Source organism: Stegostoma tigrinum, chromosome 5 (assembly GCF_030684315.1).
Source record: "Stegostoma tigrinum isolate sSteTig4 chromosome 5, sSteTig4.hap1, whole genome shotgun sequence".
Lineage (NCBI taxonomy): Eukaryota > Metazoa > Chordata > Chondrichthyes > Orectolobiformes > Stegostomatidae > Stegostoma > Stegostoma tigrinum.
In genome coordinates, this window is record NC_081358.1 from 61949688 (window position 1) to 61964488 (window position 14801).

The 14801-nt window shown below is 43.8% G+C and overlaps 1 protein-coding gene across 5 annotated transcripts in view; it reads right to left on the minus strand.

Annotated features, from left to right (window-relative positions):
- The window catches only part of lrp12 (low density lipoprotein receptor-related protein 12), an 82086-nt gene that overhangs the window by 18306 nt on the left and 48979 nt on the right, over window positions 1–14801 (minus strand). For 4 of the 5 annotated variants that reach the window (XM_048529938.2, XM_048529940.2, XM_048529939.2 and 1 more), the window contains 2 exons: window positions 10733–10935; window positions 796–1897 (listed from right to left, as the gene is read on the minus strand). In XM_048529938.2, the coding sequence (XP_048385895.1) occupies window positions 796–1897; window positions 10733–10935 (1305 nt within the window). The remainder of the gene's footprint in view (window positions 1–795; window positions 1898–10732; window positions 10936–14801) is intronic. The other variant, XM_048529941.2, reaches the window with a different exon arrangement.

Sequence of the window (14801 nt, forward strand, 5' to 3'; positions counted from 1 at the left end):
CCGTCCTATATGATTCTAAGTGCTATGGTTCCAACATTATCCATCCCAACAGTAAATATATATTTTGAAATAATAAATATTTGACCAAAAATACCTCAGCTTTAGGCTTTGGTCAGTCAGATTAAAAATGATTAAGGGATACATGAGTAATTAAATATAAGCTTTTTAGGATGACAATCCAGATGCCATGTATTATATAGGAAATGGAAATACACAGTATGAAACCAAATGTGTGTTATTATTTCCAACACCGATCCTTCCCATTAATTTACGAGCTGAAGTATTGACTCACAGTCAACTGACATTCTTTAAACAGTCACACTGCAATATTAGAATGTTGTAATACCTGTGTTAACATGAACAGCTAAGATTTTTGCAATAAAAACTGTTATTCCAGCAAGCCTATTAGCATTCTCGTGAGTTTTCTCATCCATTCAAAAAAAATGCTTCCCTCTCCAACAAGCATTTTTCTTCTCGCACATCAAACATCATTCTTTGGAACAGCCAAGGTTCAAGAACAAATTTAATTAACAATTCTGGTTCAGAGATTCCATAATAATTTCCTTATTTTTCCCTCCCCCTCCTCCTCCATGATGACACTGCCACCACCTTTTGGATATAAGGGAGAGGAAAATCTTTGCTCAGCCCAAAACAAGATCAAATGCATCTGCTAGGTCTATTCAGATTGGTGAAAGATAAAGTCGAAAAAAAATAATGTGGTACCTGAAATACCACGATTTTGTTTCAATTCCTCCATAAAATCATTAATATTTCACTTTTGCACTCACCACTTACCTGCGCTCAAACATTCTCAGAGAATACAGTTTGCAGGTACATCCTAGCGCAATCACAAGGAGTAGTCCACAGATTAAACTTCCGATGACTGCTGCAGTTATCACCCGTGTTGGAACAATCACAGGACAGCTTTCCTCATCACTGCCATCACCACAGTCATCCTGTGCATCACAAACCCAGCTCTCAAACACACAACGGTTGTTCTTGCAGTGGAAGTTACCAGGCTGGCAAAAGAAGCAATTCTTCTCATCTGACCCATTTGGGCAATGATTTTGATAATTACACCGGTCTGATAGAGGATAGCACACTCCATTGCGAAAGCAGGGGAACTCATCCTTTTGACATGAGCTACAGTTGGTCTCATCCCGTCCATTTGGACAGTGCCAATAACCATCACAGCGTTGTTGCTCAGTATAGCAACCCCAATTGCCTCCACAGGGAATCTCCCATGGAAGGCAAAACCCTGCAACTTGGTAGGTTGCATTAAAACCTCTGGCTGCATTAACTTTGTCAGCATAAAAATGCACCCGCACCTGTCCAGAGGAAGAGATGACAGTGATTGGTGGCCGAGAATCAAAGGATGTCAGGACGCGTAGCAGTCTGTGTGAATTCTCCTCCAGCCCATCATACACTTTGACATAATCCCCATGGCCAGTGCCATCCAGCTTCAAGTCAGTGATATGTAAAATGATTTTGCGTCTGTCTCCCGTATCAATTAGCCATGTGCAATTGCTGCCAGGTGGATAAAATGCAGGATAATTAGGAGAACTGAATGTTCCATAGAAGTTTCTCAGCCACTTGCCACAACTAGGGGGCTCACAATCTATTTCATCTTCCAAATCAAGGCAGTCAATATTTCCATCACATTGCAAGGCCTCAGGTAAGCATGTATAAGCTGCAGTAAATCTTGACAGACACTGGAACTGATCATATGCACAAGGCTGAAAAGGAAAGGCAGTTGGTGGAACTGACCGCTCGCACAGCTCTTCATCAGAATTGTCTCCACATTCATCCATTGCATTGCATTTCCAAATTTCAGGGATACATTTGCCGTTGTTGCAGTGGAACTGGTCCCAGTCACAGCCTACCTCCTCAGATCTGCCTGAAAAGGAAAAACATATTCATAACTTCAACTCCCCCAATATAGATTGCAACTGCTTTAGTGCAAATAGTTTGGATGCAGCAGATTTTTTCAAGTGTGTTCAGGAAGGATTTCTGACTCAACGTAGATGGGTTGACGAGAGGGGAGGCCTTGGCAATGAAACAGGCCGGGCGTCAAATCTATTGGCAGAAGAACATTTCGCTGATAGTGATCACAACTCCCTGACCTTTACTGCACTCACTGAGAGGGACAGGAGCAGATGGTATGGGAAGGTATTTAAATGGGGGAAAGAGGGAATTACAATGCTATTAGGCAAGAACATAAACTGGGAACAGATGTTCCCAGGGAAATACATGACAAATGTGGAGGTTGTTTAGGAAGCAGTTGCTAAGAGAAATAGACAGGTTTGCCCCACTGAGGCAAGGGACGGATGGTAAGGTGAAATAACCGTGGATGACAAGACATGTGGAACAGCTAGTCAAGAGGCAGAAGGAAGCTTAAAGTTGAGGAAACAAAGATCAGACAGGGCTCTAGAGGGCTATATAGGTAGCCAGGAAGGAATTGAAAAATAGACTTAGGAGAGCTCGAAGCGGGTATGAAAAAGCATTGTTGGGTAGGATCAGGGAAAATCCCAAGGCATTCTATGCTTATGTCAGGAACAACAGGATGGTCAGAGTTTGGGTAGGGCTAATCAGGCCTAGCGGAGGGAACTTGTGCGCACAGTCAGAGGAAGTAGGCGAGGTCCTTAACGAACACTTTGCCTCAGTACTCAACAGTGAGAGACCTTGACATTTATAAGGACAGCATGAAACAGACAGATACGCTCAAACAAGTTGATGTTAGGAAGGTGGATATGCTAGAAGTTTTGAAAAACATGAGGATAGATAAGTCCCCAGGCCAGATGGGATATATCCAAGGTTGCTGACCCTTTGGCAATGATCTTTGCATCTTCACTGTCCACTGGAGCCATGCCAGATGATTGGAGGGTGGCAAATGTCATTCCCCGGTTCAAGAAAGGGAATAGGGATAATCCTGGGAATTGGGATAATCCTGGGAATTGCAGACCAGTCAGTCAGTCTTACTTGTGTGGTGTGCAAATTATTACAGAGGATTCTGAGAGGTAGCATATATGATTATTTGGAAAAACACAGTTTGATTAGAAATAGTCAGCATGGCTTTGGGGGGGGCAGGTCATGCTTCACAAGCCTTATTTGAATTCTTTGAGGTTGTGACAAAACACACTGACGAAGGCAGAGCCGTGGACATGGAATATACGTATTTTACGGCATTCGATAAAGGTTACCCCTGGTAAGCTCATTCAGAAAGTATGGAGGCATGGGATTCAGGGAAATTTGGCTGTCTGGATACAAAACTGGCTGTCCAATAGAAGACAGAGGGTGGTAGTAGATGGAAAGTATTCAGCTTGGAGCTCGATTACCAGTGGTGTTCCACAGGGATCTGTTCTGGGACCTCTGCTCTGTGATCTTTATAAGTGACTTGGATGAGGAAGTGGATGGATGGGTTATTAAGTTTGCTGATGACAAAGGTTGGAGGAGTTGTGGGCAGCATGGAGGGCTGCTGTGGGGTGCAACAGGACACTGACATGATGCAGAACTGGGCAAAGAAGTGGCAAATGGAATTCACCCCAGAAAAGTGTGAAGTGATTAATTTTGGACAGTTGAATTTGAATGCAGAATACAGGGTTAATGGCAGGATTCTTGGCAGGTTGGAGGAACAGAGGGATCTTGGGATCCATGTCCATCGATCAAAGTTGCCACCCAATTCGACAGGCTTTCATTGGCAGGGGAATTGAGTTTAAGAGCCGTGAGGTTATGCTGCCACTCTATAAAACCCTAGTTAGGCCACACTTGGAATACTGTGTTAACTTCTGGTCGCCTCAGTATAGTAAGGATGTGGAAGCTTTAGAGAGGGTGCAGAGGAGATTTACCAGGATGCTGCTTGGACTGGAGGGCAGGTCTTATGAGGAAAGTTTGAGGGATCTAGGGCTTTTTTCACTGGAGCGAAGGACGAGAGGTGACTTGATAGAGATATACAAGATGAGAAGCATAGATAGACTGGATGCCCAGAGACTTTTTAATCGGGCGGAAATGACTGTTATGAGGGGGCTTAATTTTAAGGTGATTGGAGGAGGGTATGTTAGAGTTAGGAGATGTTCTTTACAAAGAACAGTGGAGGTGTTTGAAATGTGCTGCCGGCAGTTGTAGTGGAGTCAGATACATTAGGGACATTTAAAGGACTCTTAGATAGGCACATGGATGATTGTATAATGTAGGGTATGCAGGGCAGTTTGATCTTAGCAGGATACTAGGTCAGCTCAACATCGTGGGTCAAAGGGTCTGGACTGTGCTGTACTGCTCTATGTTCTAACTCACTATGGAAGAAGTAGCATTTGTTCAAGTAACATAGAACGTAGAACATAACAGGCCCTTTGGCCCATGATGTTGTGCCAAACTTTCACCCTAAACCTAAGGTCGATCTAACCGCCACTCCTACCTTGTACTATCATCCATATGCCTATCTAATTGCCACTTAAATGCCCCTAATGTGGCTGACTCCACTACCCGCTCCAGCAATGCATTCCACACCCCGACCACACTGAGTAAAGAGCCTACCTCAGACATCTCCCTGATATCTATCTCCTTTCACTTTAAAACTAGGTCCCTTCGTAACAGCTACCTCCACCCGAGGAAAAAGTTTCTGGCTGTCTACTCTATTTATACGTCTGGCCATTTTGTACACCTCTATCAAGTCACTTCTCTTCCTTCATCATTCTAAAGAGAAAAGCCCTAGCTCTCTGAACCCTTCCTCATAAGACCTTCCCTCCATTCCAGGCAACATTCTGGTAAATCTCCTCTGCGCCTTTTCTAATGCTTCCACATCTTTTCTGTAATGAAGTGACCAGAACTGGAAACAATACTCCAGACAAGGCTGAACTAGGCTTTTGTATAGCTGGAGCGTAACTTCACAGCTCTTGAACTCAATCCCTCTATTAATGAAAGCTAACACACCATACGCCTTCTTAACAACTCTATCCACCTGGGTGGGTAAATGTCTTGCTTTTACCTCTAAAAACTGGAGAAACAAACCAAAAATTAAAATTTTAAAAGGATACTTCCTAGTATAATAAGTGTTTCAGCAAAATTTTTCAGCAGAAACAATCATGCTCAGGGAGAAACTTTGTGCTTGACATGTTACAATGAAAACTGATGCTGCTGTTACAAGGCTTTGATTGGAATGATGAGCTTTCCTTCACTGTATAAAACGTAGTTCATAACTCTACCTCTACATAGCAGCTTATGCCAGAAAGCTGATATTTAAAGTGGGGATGGAGGAAGGATAGACAAGTTATTTCTGGAAAGCTTACTTACAATTCTTTCTTAATAAAGCCGTAATACAAAATATACAGTGTGGGCAGAAATGGAAACAGGAAATGTCAAAGCCATCGATTAAACTTAGGCGGTTCCTGCTTTTCCACTTAAATTTTCAGAAGTTGAGCATCTTAACCTTCATACTAGGGAATAGCACTGGTGCATAACATGCACCTTGTGCACTGATGGCAAAAGGACAGGCTGCCAACTTTAAAGTAATTACTTTGGTAGTGGTCTGGAAGCTTACAAGAACAGCCCACTGGAGATTATCTCAGTTCTTTTTCAATCGGGTCACAATAGAAAAAAATAGAACATAGAACACAGAACATAGAAAAGTACAGCACAGTACAGGCCCTTCAGCCCATGATGTTGTGCCGTGGAATAATCCTAATCCAAAAATAAAAATAACCTAACCTACATTCTGCTCAATTCACTGCTGTTCATGTGCACGTCCAGCAGTCGCTTAAATGTCACTAATGACTCTGCTTCCATGACTACCACTGGCAAACTATTCCATGAGCTCACAACTCTCTGGGTGAAGAACCTCCCTCTGACATCTCCTCTATACCTTCCTCCTAACACCTTAAAACTATGACCGCTCGTGGCAGTCAATCCTGCCCTGGGGAAAAGTCTCTGGCTATCAACTCTATCCATGCCTCTCATTACCTTGTACGCCTCGATCAGGTCACCTCTCTTCCTCCTTCTCTCCAGAGAAAAGTCCAAGCTCAGTCAACCTCTCCTCGTAAGACATGTCCTCCAGTCCAGGCAGCATCCTGGTAAACCTCCTCTGCACCCTCTCCAAAGCCTCCACATCTTTCCTATAATAGGGCGACCAGAACTGGACACAATATTCCAAGTGTGGTCTCACCAAGGTTTTGTCGAGCTGCAGCAAAACCCCGCGGCTCTTAAACTCGATCCCCCTGTTAATGAAAGCCAAAACACCATATGCTTTCTTAACAACCTTATCCACTTGGGTGGCAACTTTGAGGGAGTTATGCACTTGAACACCAAGATCCCTCCACACTGCCGAAAATCCTGCCTTTAACCCTATATTCAGCATTTAAGTTCGACCTTCCAAAATGCATCACTTCGCATTTATCCAGGTTGAACTCCATTTGCCATTTCTCAGCCCAGCTCTGCATACTGTCAATGTCTCGCTGAAGTCTGCAATAGTGCTCGATACGATCAACGGCACCTCCAAACTTCGTGTCATCAGCAAACATACTAACCCACCCCTCAACCTCCTCATCCAAGTCATTTATAAAAACTACAAAGAGCAGAGGCCCAACAACAAAGCCCTGCGGGACACCACTCAGCACTGACCTCCAGGCAGAGTACTTACCATCTACAACCTCTCTCTGCCTCCTGTCAGCCAACCAATTCTGAATCCAGGCAGCCAGATCACCCTGTATCCCATACCTCCTGACTTTATGAATGAGCCTGCTGTGGGGAACCTTATCAAATGCCTTGCTGAAGTCCATGTACACCACATCCACTGCTCAAGCCTCGTCAACCTGTCTCGTGACCTCCTCAAAGAACTCAATAAGATGTGTGAGGCATGACCTGCCCCTCACAAAGCCATGCTGACTCCCTTTAATTACGCTATGCTTTTCCAAATAGTCATAAATCCTATCCCTCAATTCTTTCCAAAACCTTGCTGACCACAGACCGAAGGCTGACTGGTCTGTAATTTCCAGGGATTTCCCTATTCCCTTTCTTGAAAGGAGGAACAACATTTGCCCGCCTCCAATCTTCCAATATGACTCCCGTGGAGAGTGAGAAAGCAAAAGATCTTTCGCCAGCGGCTTAGAACTTCCTTTTTCGCTTCCCGGAGCAACCTAGGATAAATCTGGTCTAGCCCTCCGGACTTATCAATCTTGATGGTTGACAAAATTTCCAGCACATCAACTTCCTCAATCTCTATCCGTACAAGCCCGTTTCCCTGCTCCTCAAAGTGCTCATTCACAACAAGGACCCTTTCCTTAATGAAAACCAAAGCAAGAAAACTCATTTAGGACTTCCCCTATCTGCTCAGACTCCACGCACAAGTTCCCTACGCTATCCCTGATCGGCCCTATCTTCTCCCTGATAAGAAATGTTGTGGATAGAAGAAAGCTAAATGCACACATGATGAGGTGGCCCTTCAACTGGTAGTGTCATTGCAAAACGCAGAGTTGTGCTTAAATTTTAGTGCAAAATACTGCAAGGCCTCAGAGCCGCAGTTACAGATTTCCTTTTACAATCAAACTGCCTTCTATGTTACGACAGATCTGGAGCAGGTGTGACTTGAACCCAGGCCTGCTCAAGATATATAATTAATAGAACATAGAACATTACAGCACAGTACAGGCCCTTCGGCTCTCGATTTTGTGCCGACCTGTCCTACCACTCTCAAGCCCATCTAACCTATGCTATTCCATGTACGTCCATATGCTTGTCCAATGACGACTCAAGTGTACCTAAAGTTGGCGAATCTACTACCGTTGCAGGCAAAGCGTTCCACTCCCTTACTACTCTCCGAGTAAAGAAACTACCTCTGACATCTGTCCTATATCTTTCACCCCTCAATTTAAAAGCTATGCCCCCTCGTGCTCGCCATCACCATCCTAGAAAAAAGGCTCTCCCTATCCACCCTATCTAACCCTCTGATTATTTTGTATATTTCAATTAAGTCACCTCTCAACCTTCTTCTCACTAATGAAAACAGCCTCAAGTTCCTCAGCCTTTCCTCGTAAGGCCTTCCCTCAATACCAGGCAACATCCCAGTAAATCTCCTCTGCACCCTTTCCAAAGCTTCCACATCCCTCTTATAATGCGGTCACCAGAACTGTACACAATACTCCAAGTGCAGCCGCACCAGAGTTTTGTACAGCTGCAGCATAACCTCTTGATTCCGGAACTCGATCCCTCTAGTAATAAAAGCTAAAACACTATGCGTTCTTAACAGCCCTGTCAACCTGGGTGGCAACTTTCAAGGATCTGTGTACATGGACTCCGAGATCTCTCTGCTTATCTACACTAACAAGAATCTTACCATGAGCCCAGTACTTTGCCTTCCAGTTACTCCTACCAAAGTGCATCACCTCACACTTGTCTGCATTAAACTCCATTTGCCACCTCTCAGCCCAGCTCTGCAGCTTATCTATGTCTCTCTGCAACCTACAGAATCCTTCGTCACTATCCACAACTCTACCGACCTTAGTGTCGTCTGCAAATTTACTAACCCATCCTTCTACACCCTCATCCAGGTCATTTATAAAATTCAACTACTACTTAAAAGTTCAGCAACAGCAATAAAGCAATAGGAAGAAAACATGCAACCTGCACCTTTGGAAACCTTAATAGCAAATAGACATTGTTGGCCAAGCACAATGGGTGCATTAAAAGTTTAACAACATGGAAGTGGAAAGGACTTAGCTGTTTGCGCATTCAAGTTATACCTACAGTCAATTTACATGTAAAAATTAGTGTAATAATCTGTTCATTAAATCAATAGTATACATAATACTAGATAAGAAGCAAGTGGTTTTGGCAAAAATACAAAGCTAAGCTATGTCACAGCCATTTTTGTATTATGTTAATTAAAGCCTTTATTAAATAAATATGATTTTAAAGGAAACTGTGTGCATGGCTTAATATTGCCACAAATACAAAGCAGAGGGTATGAAAATATACAGCTCAAGACAGTCGATAGGTAGGGGAACATAGCAAATTGGGGGTGATGCTGTGGGTGGAGGGGGAACAGAGAGCATGGGGCTGTGTAAGCGACGAGCAAGGGGGTTTGGAGCCAGGGCCAGGGTGACAGACAGGGCAGAGATGGGAGGTGCAGACAGAAAGACAATGGGAGTGGCAATAGACAGAGAGGGGGCGGGAGGGGCACTCCGAGAGCAAGAGCAAGTGCAAGAACAAGAAACACGGTAACAGAAACACAAAACAGTGGAAGAGATAATGGGAACTGCAGATGCTGGAGATTCCAAGATAATAAAATGTGAGGCTGGATGAACACAGCAGGCCAAGCAGCATCTCAGGAGCACAAAAGCTGACGTTTCGGGCCTAGACCCTTCATCAGAGGTGTTGGGCTGGATGAACACCGCAGGCCAAGCAGCATCTTGGGAGCACAAAAGCTGACATTTCGGGCCTAGACCCTTCATCAGAAAAGCTGTGGTACCTGGTTTGCTTCAAGACATGGTCGAGCAGTTTAAAGGCTGAAGAGATTCTCCAGCATCTGCAGTTCCTGTTATCTCTGATCACAATTTTAACCTCACTACGAAGCCTCTTCCAGGATGCCTAACCTGAAGAAGTTACCCTCCTCCCTCCGGACCAACCTCAGGGGATCTCTCTCCCACTGCAACTCTCTTGCGGTCTCTTCAGCCTTTAAACTGCTCGACCATGTCTTGAAGCAAACCAGGTACCACAGCTTTTCTGATGAAGGGTCTAGGCCCGAAATGTCAGCTTTTGTGCTCCCAAGATGCTGCTTGGCCTGCGGTGTTCATCCAGCCCAACACTTTGCTATCTTGCAATTACACAACAATCTGGTTAGATTCTCATTTAAAGTACTACTTTCAGTCCTGGGCACGGCACCTCAGGAAATCTCTGTCAGCCTCTAACAGCAGATCTAACAGGATTATGCCAGGGTTAAAAGGCTTAAGAGTTTGCTGAAACTCTGCTATCCCTGAAGTACAGAAGATAAATACAATTAGATTGGATCTTAAAGATGATGATGATTGAAGGTAAACAGAAACTGTTTGGTTGTGGGGGAATTCATAGGGGATTATGATATCAAAATTCAGCGAAACTGCCAAGAAGCACTTCTTTACACAATGCAATGGATATCAGGCACCCTCAAAATCATGCATTTTATGACTGAATTTAACGGTTTTATGAGGCAAAGATACAGTCCTTCTGTAGTCAAGGACTATAGGACCAACAAGACATTGATCAGTATTGACCTAATTAAATGTCACAAAAGTTACAGGTGATTTGAATGGCTTAAGTCCCCAGTGTCATGGGCAACTTTCTTCCTCAGACCACATCAACAGGTCAAAATACTTCCTCGTATGTGGGACCCTTTTTTCTGCCAATTGACTGGCTACTTTGCCTCTAGAACAGTACCTAGATTTCAAAAGTAAATCAGTGAGTTCTGATGCACTTTCAGGCATGAAACAAACAAAAAACAACAAATTCACAAGGATTGTATTGCATTAATGTTTGGGCACACACATTTGGCATGCCACAGAAATTCTAATGTGCTTGTAATGTTGAAGGAGGATAGATCTAGAAAGGCCCCAGTGGATGATTAAAATCAGCAGTGTGAAGGATTGAAAACTAGAGGAAGAGATGACAGAGGGTCACAAGGTTGAAAGAGGCTAAAGAGATCAGAGGGACATTAGAACAGAAAACTTGCTGCATTCAATTCAAAGAAAAAGGACACCAATTTTGTACATACCTGTGACATAAGACAGCCGGAAACCTTTTCCAGTGTACTTGTCATCTGAATGAAACTCAATCCAGACATGGTCCTTTGAAGAAATATAAGGAGCTGGGATGGAAGAGCCACAGACTCGAATCCCTTCAATGCTTTTGTACGTCCCTATAGTTAGCCAGTCAGAACTGCACCACACGGAGCTCTGGATATCAAAATCCTGGAAGCTACAGCAAAAAAAGTGTAATAATGCTCAAGTTTCACAACAGAATATATTTATCAAGATGAATACAATTCTGAGATTGTCAGAAATGGAGACTTATGTGTAGTTAAAAATAAATCCTGACAATTTAGCAAAGATTCAAAGGCATTATTTGAAGAGTACAGAACTCACCTGATGTCCTGGCTAATATTAATCCCTCCTTAACCAAATATGGACTACCAATTGTTCGTTTAGTTGAATTATAGAATCCGGACAGTTTGGAAACAGGCCCGCTGGCCTAACAAGTCCACACCGAACCTCAAAGCATCCTACCCAGATCCACCCAATCCATACATTCAAGAACACTATGGACAATTTAGCACGGTCAATCCACTTAGCATGCACATCTTTGGACAGTGGGAAGAAACCAAAGCAAACCCACACAGATACAGCGAAAACATGCAAACTCCGCACAGATAGCTGCCCATGGCTGGAATTGAACTCGGGTCTCTGGTGCTGTGAGGCAACAGTGCTAACCACTGAGCCACAGTACGTGATCTTGCTTTGCCAATTTGCCTACCATAATTGCTACATAACAAGCTGTCTCATTTATTCTAAATTCATGCATGGGATTTGGGAATCACTGACTGATTGGTTGGCCCAGCATTTATTATTTGTTTTGGAGGGGGTACTAGGCTGCCTCTTAAGCCACTGCAGACTATTTGGTTTAGGTAGAGGCACTGTTGTTAAGAAGGAAATTCCAGGATTTTGACCCAGTGACACTGAAGAAACAGTAATAATACTTCCAAGATAACAAAGTGTGAAGCTGGATGAACACAACAGGCGAAGCAGCATCTCAGGAGCACAAAAGCTGATGTTTCGGGCCTAGACCCTTCATCCTTTGTGCTCCCGAGATGCTGCTTGGCCTGCTGTGTTGATCCAGTTTCACACTTTGTTATCTTGGATTCTCCAGCATCTGCAGTCCCCATTATCTCTGATCACAATAATATTTCCAAGTTAGGGCTTTGAGTGTCTTGGAGAGATGTTTCCTGGTCGTGGTGGTGTCATCTATCTGCTGCCCGTGTCCTTCTAATCGGTAGTAAATCAGTGATTTGGGATGTGCTGTTTAAGCAGCCTTGGTGAATTTCTGCATTCCATCTTAAAAGATGATACACACTGCTGTTATTGACAGTCAGTGATGGAGAGTATGAATGGTTTTATTCATAGAGTCCCTACAGTGTGTAAACGGGTCATTCAGCCCACCAAGTCCACATGACCGCTCTGAAGAGCGCCCACCCAGACCCATTCCCCTTGTCTAACCCACCTAACCTAAACATCTCTGGGCACTATGGGCAATTTAGTATGGCCAATCCACCTTGCCTGAACATCTTCGGACTGTGGAAGGAAACAGATGCACCTGGAGGAAACCCACGCAGACACAGGGAGAATGTGCAAACTCCGCACAGACAGTCATCCGAGGCTGGAATCAAACCTGGTCCCTGGCGTGGTGAGCAGTGCTAACCACTGAGCCACCGTGCCGCCTCAATGTTTTTAAATGTTCTGCTTCTAAAATTAATTCGTTAAAAAACTCTTTAGACTTTCCTGAGGATACAAAGCCCTTCGTAAATGTGAGGTTTCCTTATACTTATTTAACCTCCTTTAAAATCTTTGATGTACAGTTTTGTTTGCATGGCAAGTCATTCCCCAATGAAAAAAAGCCAGTGAGTGCTCTGAAATTTTAGTTTATTTAATAAAGTTCATTATCAAAATATTGTTACTGTATTCTGTCCTGATCTATTACAGGTGACTGCAGTTCAAAAGGGTTTTTAAAAAATTCTTTCACAATGCATAGGCATGACTAGTCTGACAAGCATGTGCTGCCCTAGATAGGTGGTGGAAAGGTGCCTTTTTGAACTGCCGCAGTCTGTGGGTGCAGGGGGGAAAAAAAAAAGAGTTCCAGAATTTTGACTAAGTGACAGTGGAGGAACATGCTACCACTCAGAATGGTATGTGGCTTAGTGGGGCATTTGAAGATGGTGGCATTTCTGTATTTTGAGGACTCAAAGATTGAGGTTTGGGTGGGATGCTCCAAAGGGCAGTGTGGACTTGTTAGGCCGAAGGGCCTGTTTCCACACTGTAGGGAATCTAATCTAATCTACTGCCTTCTAAGTAGTAAGAGTCTTGAGTTGGTAGGTGCTGTCTGAGGAGTTTTGGCAAGTGGTTGCAACGTATCTTGTAGAAGGGTGAAGGGTGTGAATGTTAAAAGCAGTGAACGGCATGCCAATCAAGTGGACTGCTTTATTCTCAACGGCATTGAGCTTCTTGAGTGTTACTGGAAGTGTACTCATCAAGCAAAATCAAGAATATGCCATCATACACCTGATTTGATCTTTATAGATGACAGAATTAAATGATGAGTAATCTGCCACTGATTCCCCAGCATCTGACCTGCTTCTGTAGCGACAGTGTTTCCATGGCTGGTGCACTGATTGCTTCACTGAGGAGTCACAAATGGCATTGAACATCGTGCTGATGAATGAACAATGGGGCGACATGGTGGCTCAGTTGTTAGCATTGCTGCTTTACAGTGCCAGGGATCCAGGTTTGATTCCACTGTCAGGGGACATGTCTGTGTGGAGTCTGCACATTTCCCCCATGACTGCGTGGGTTTCCTCCGGGTGCTCTGGTTTCTTCCCATAGTTCAAAGATGTGCAGGCTGGGTGGATGGGCCACGGTAAATTGTCCAATAGTGTTCAGGGATGAGCAAATTAGGTGGGTTATGGTGTGATGCTCTATTGGTTGGTGTGGACTTGTTGGGCCGAAGGGCCTGTTTCCACGCCATAGACAGTACTGAGCAAAAAAAATGACCCTATGATGGTAGAAGCATCCGAAGATGGTTAGCAGCTGAATGGCCTTGTTTAAACCCAATATGTGTCAGCACATGGATGCAGGAAGGATGGCTGCCCGGGCTTCTTATGTTCATCAACAACGGGATTAAATTCATAAGGAGAAAATTTAAAGACAGACAGACAGAGTCAGTTTCTGGATGTCAGAGTTGAACCTATGACCAATAGGGAGTTCCAAACCTTAGTATACAGGAAAGCTACCCATGTTGTCCAAATCCTCAATTTCCAAGCAACCACCCCAATGTCCACACAAAAAAAGCTGCATTAGGACACTATTTAGACGGGCCACCACTCACTGCAACATGCCAGAACATCGCAGGAAAGGGGAAAAGCACCTAGGCAAAATCTTTGTTATGAACGTATATCCCCGCCCTAATACTCTGGCCACACTGCCCTACGTCAAGAACACATCAAAACTGATAACAAGACTCCTATGGCCACTAGGAATCATGGTAAAACAAGTCCACAGTCACTCTTTGATAAACACTTAAGGATTAGAGGCCCCATTCCCAAAACATGCAGAGCAAATGTAGTTTATAAAATACCAAGCAACAACTGCTATAAGCATTTCATTAGTCAGACAAGGAAACTAGCCATCAGAACACACAAACATCAGCTAGCAGCAAAACGACATGACAAGCCTTCCTTAATACCAGTACAACGACAACAAAAGCCAGCAGTTTAACTGGAACAACGCAACCATACTAGCCCAAGCCAAACACAGACATGCATGAGACAGTTCTCAACCCAGAATGTAATCAACAAACATAAAATTGGACCCCATACACAAACACATACAGAACAAAACTGGAAATGGCATTATTCACTGCAAGAGACCTGAAAGTATAAACTTCAAGTGGAGCAAACAACATCGCTTCATTGAAGGCCTCACTGATGATGTTACCTAGCACGGTGATGCAACATCTGATCAAAAAGCCAACCTAGCGAGCAAGTCAACAACCTCACCCACAATGAGCTACAAATA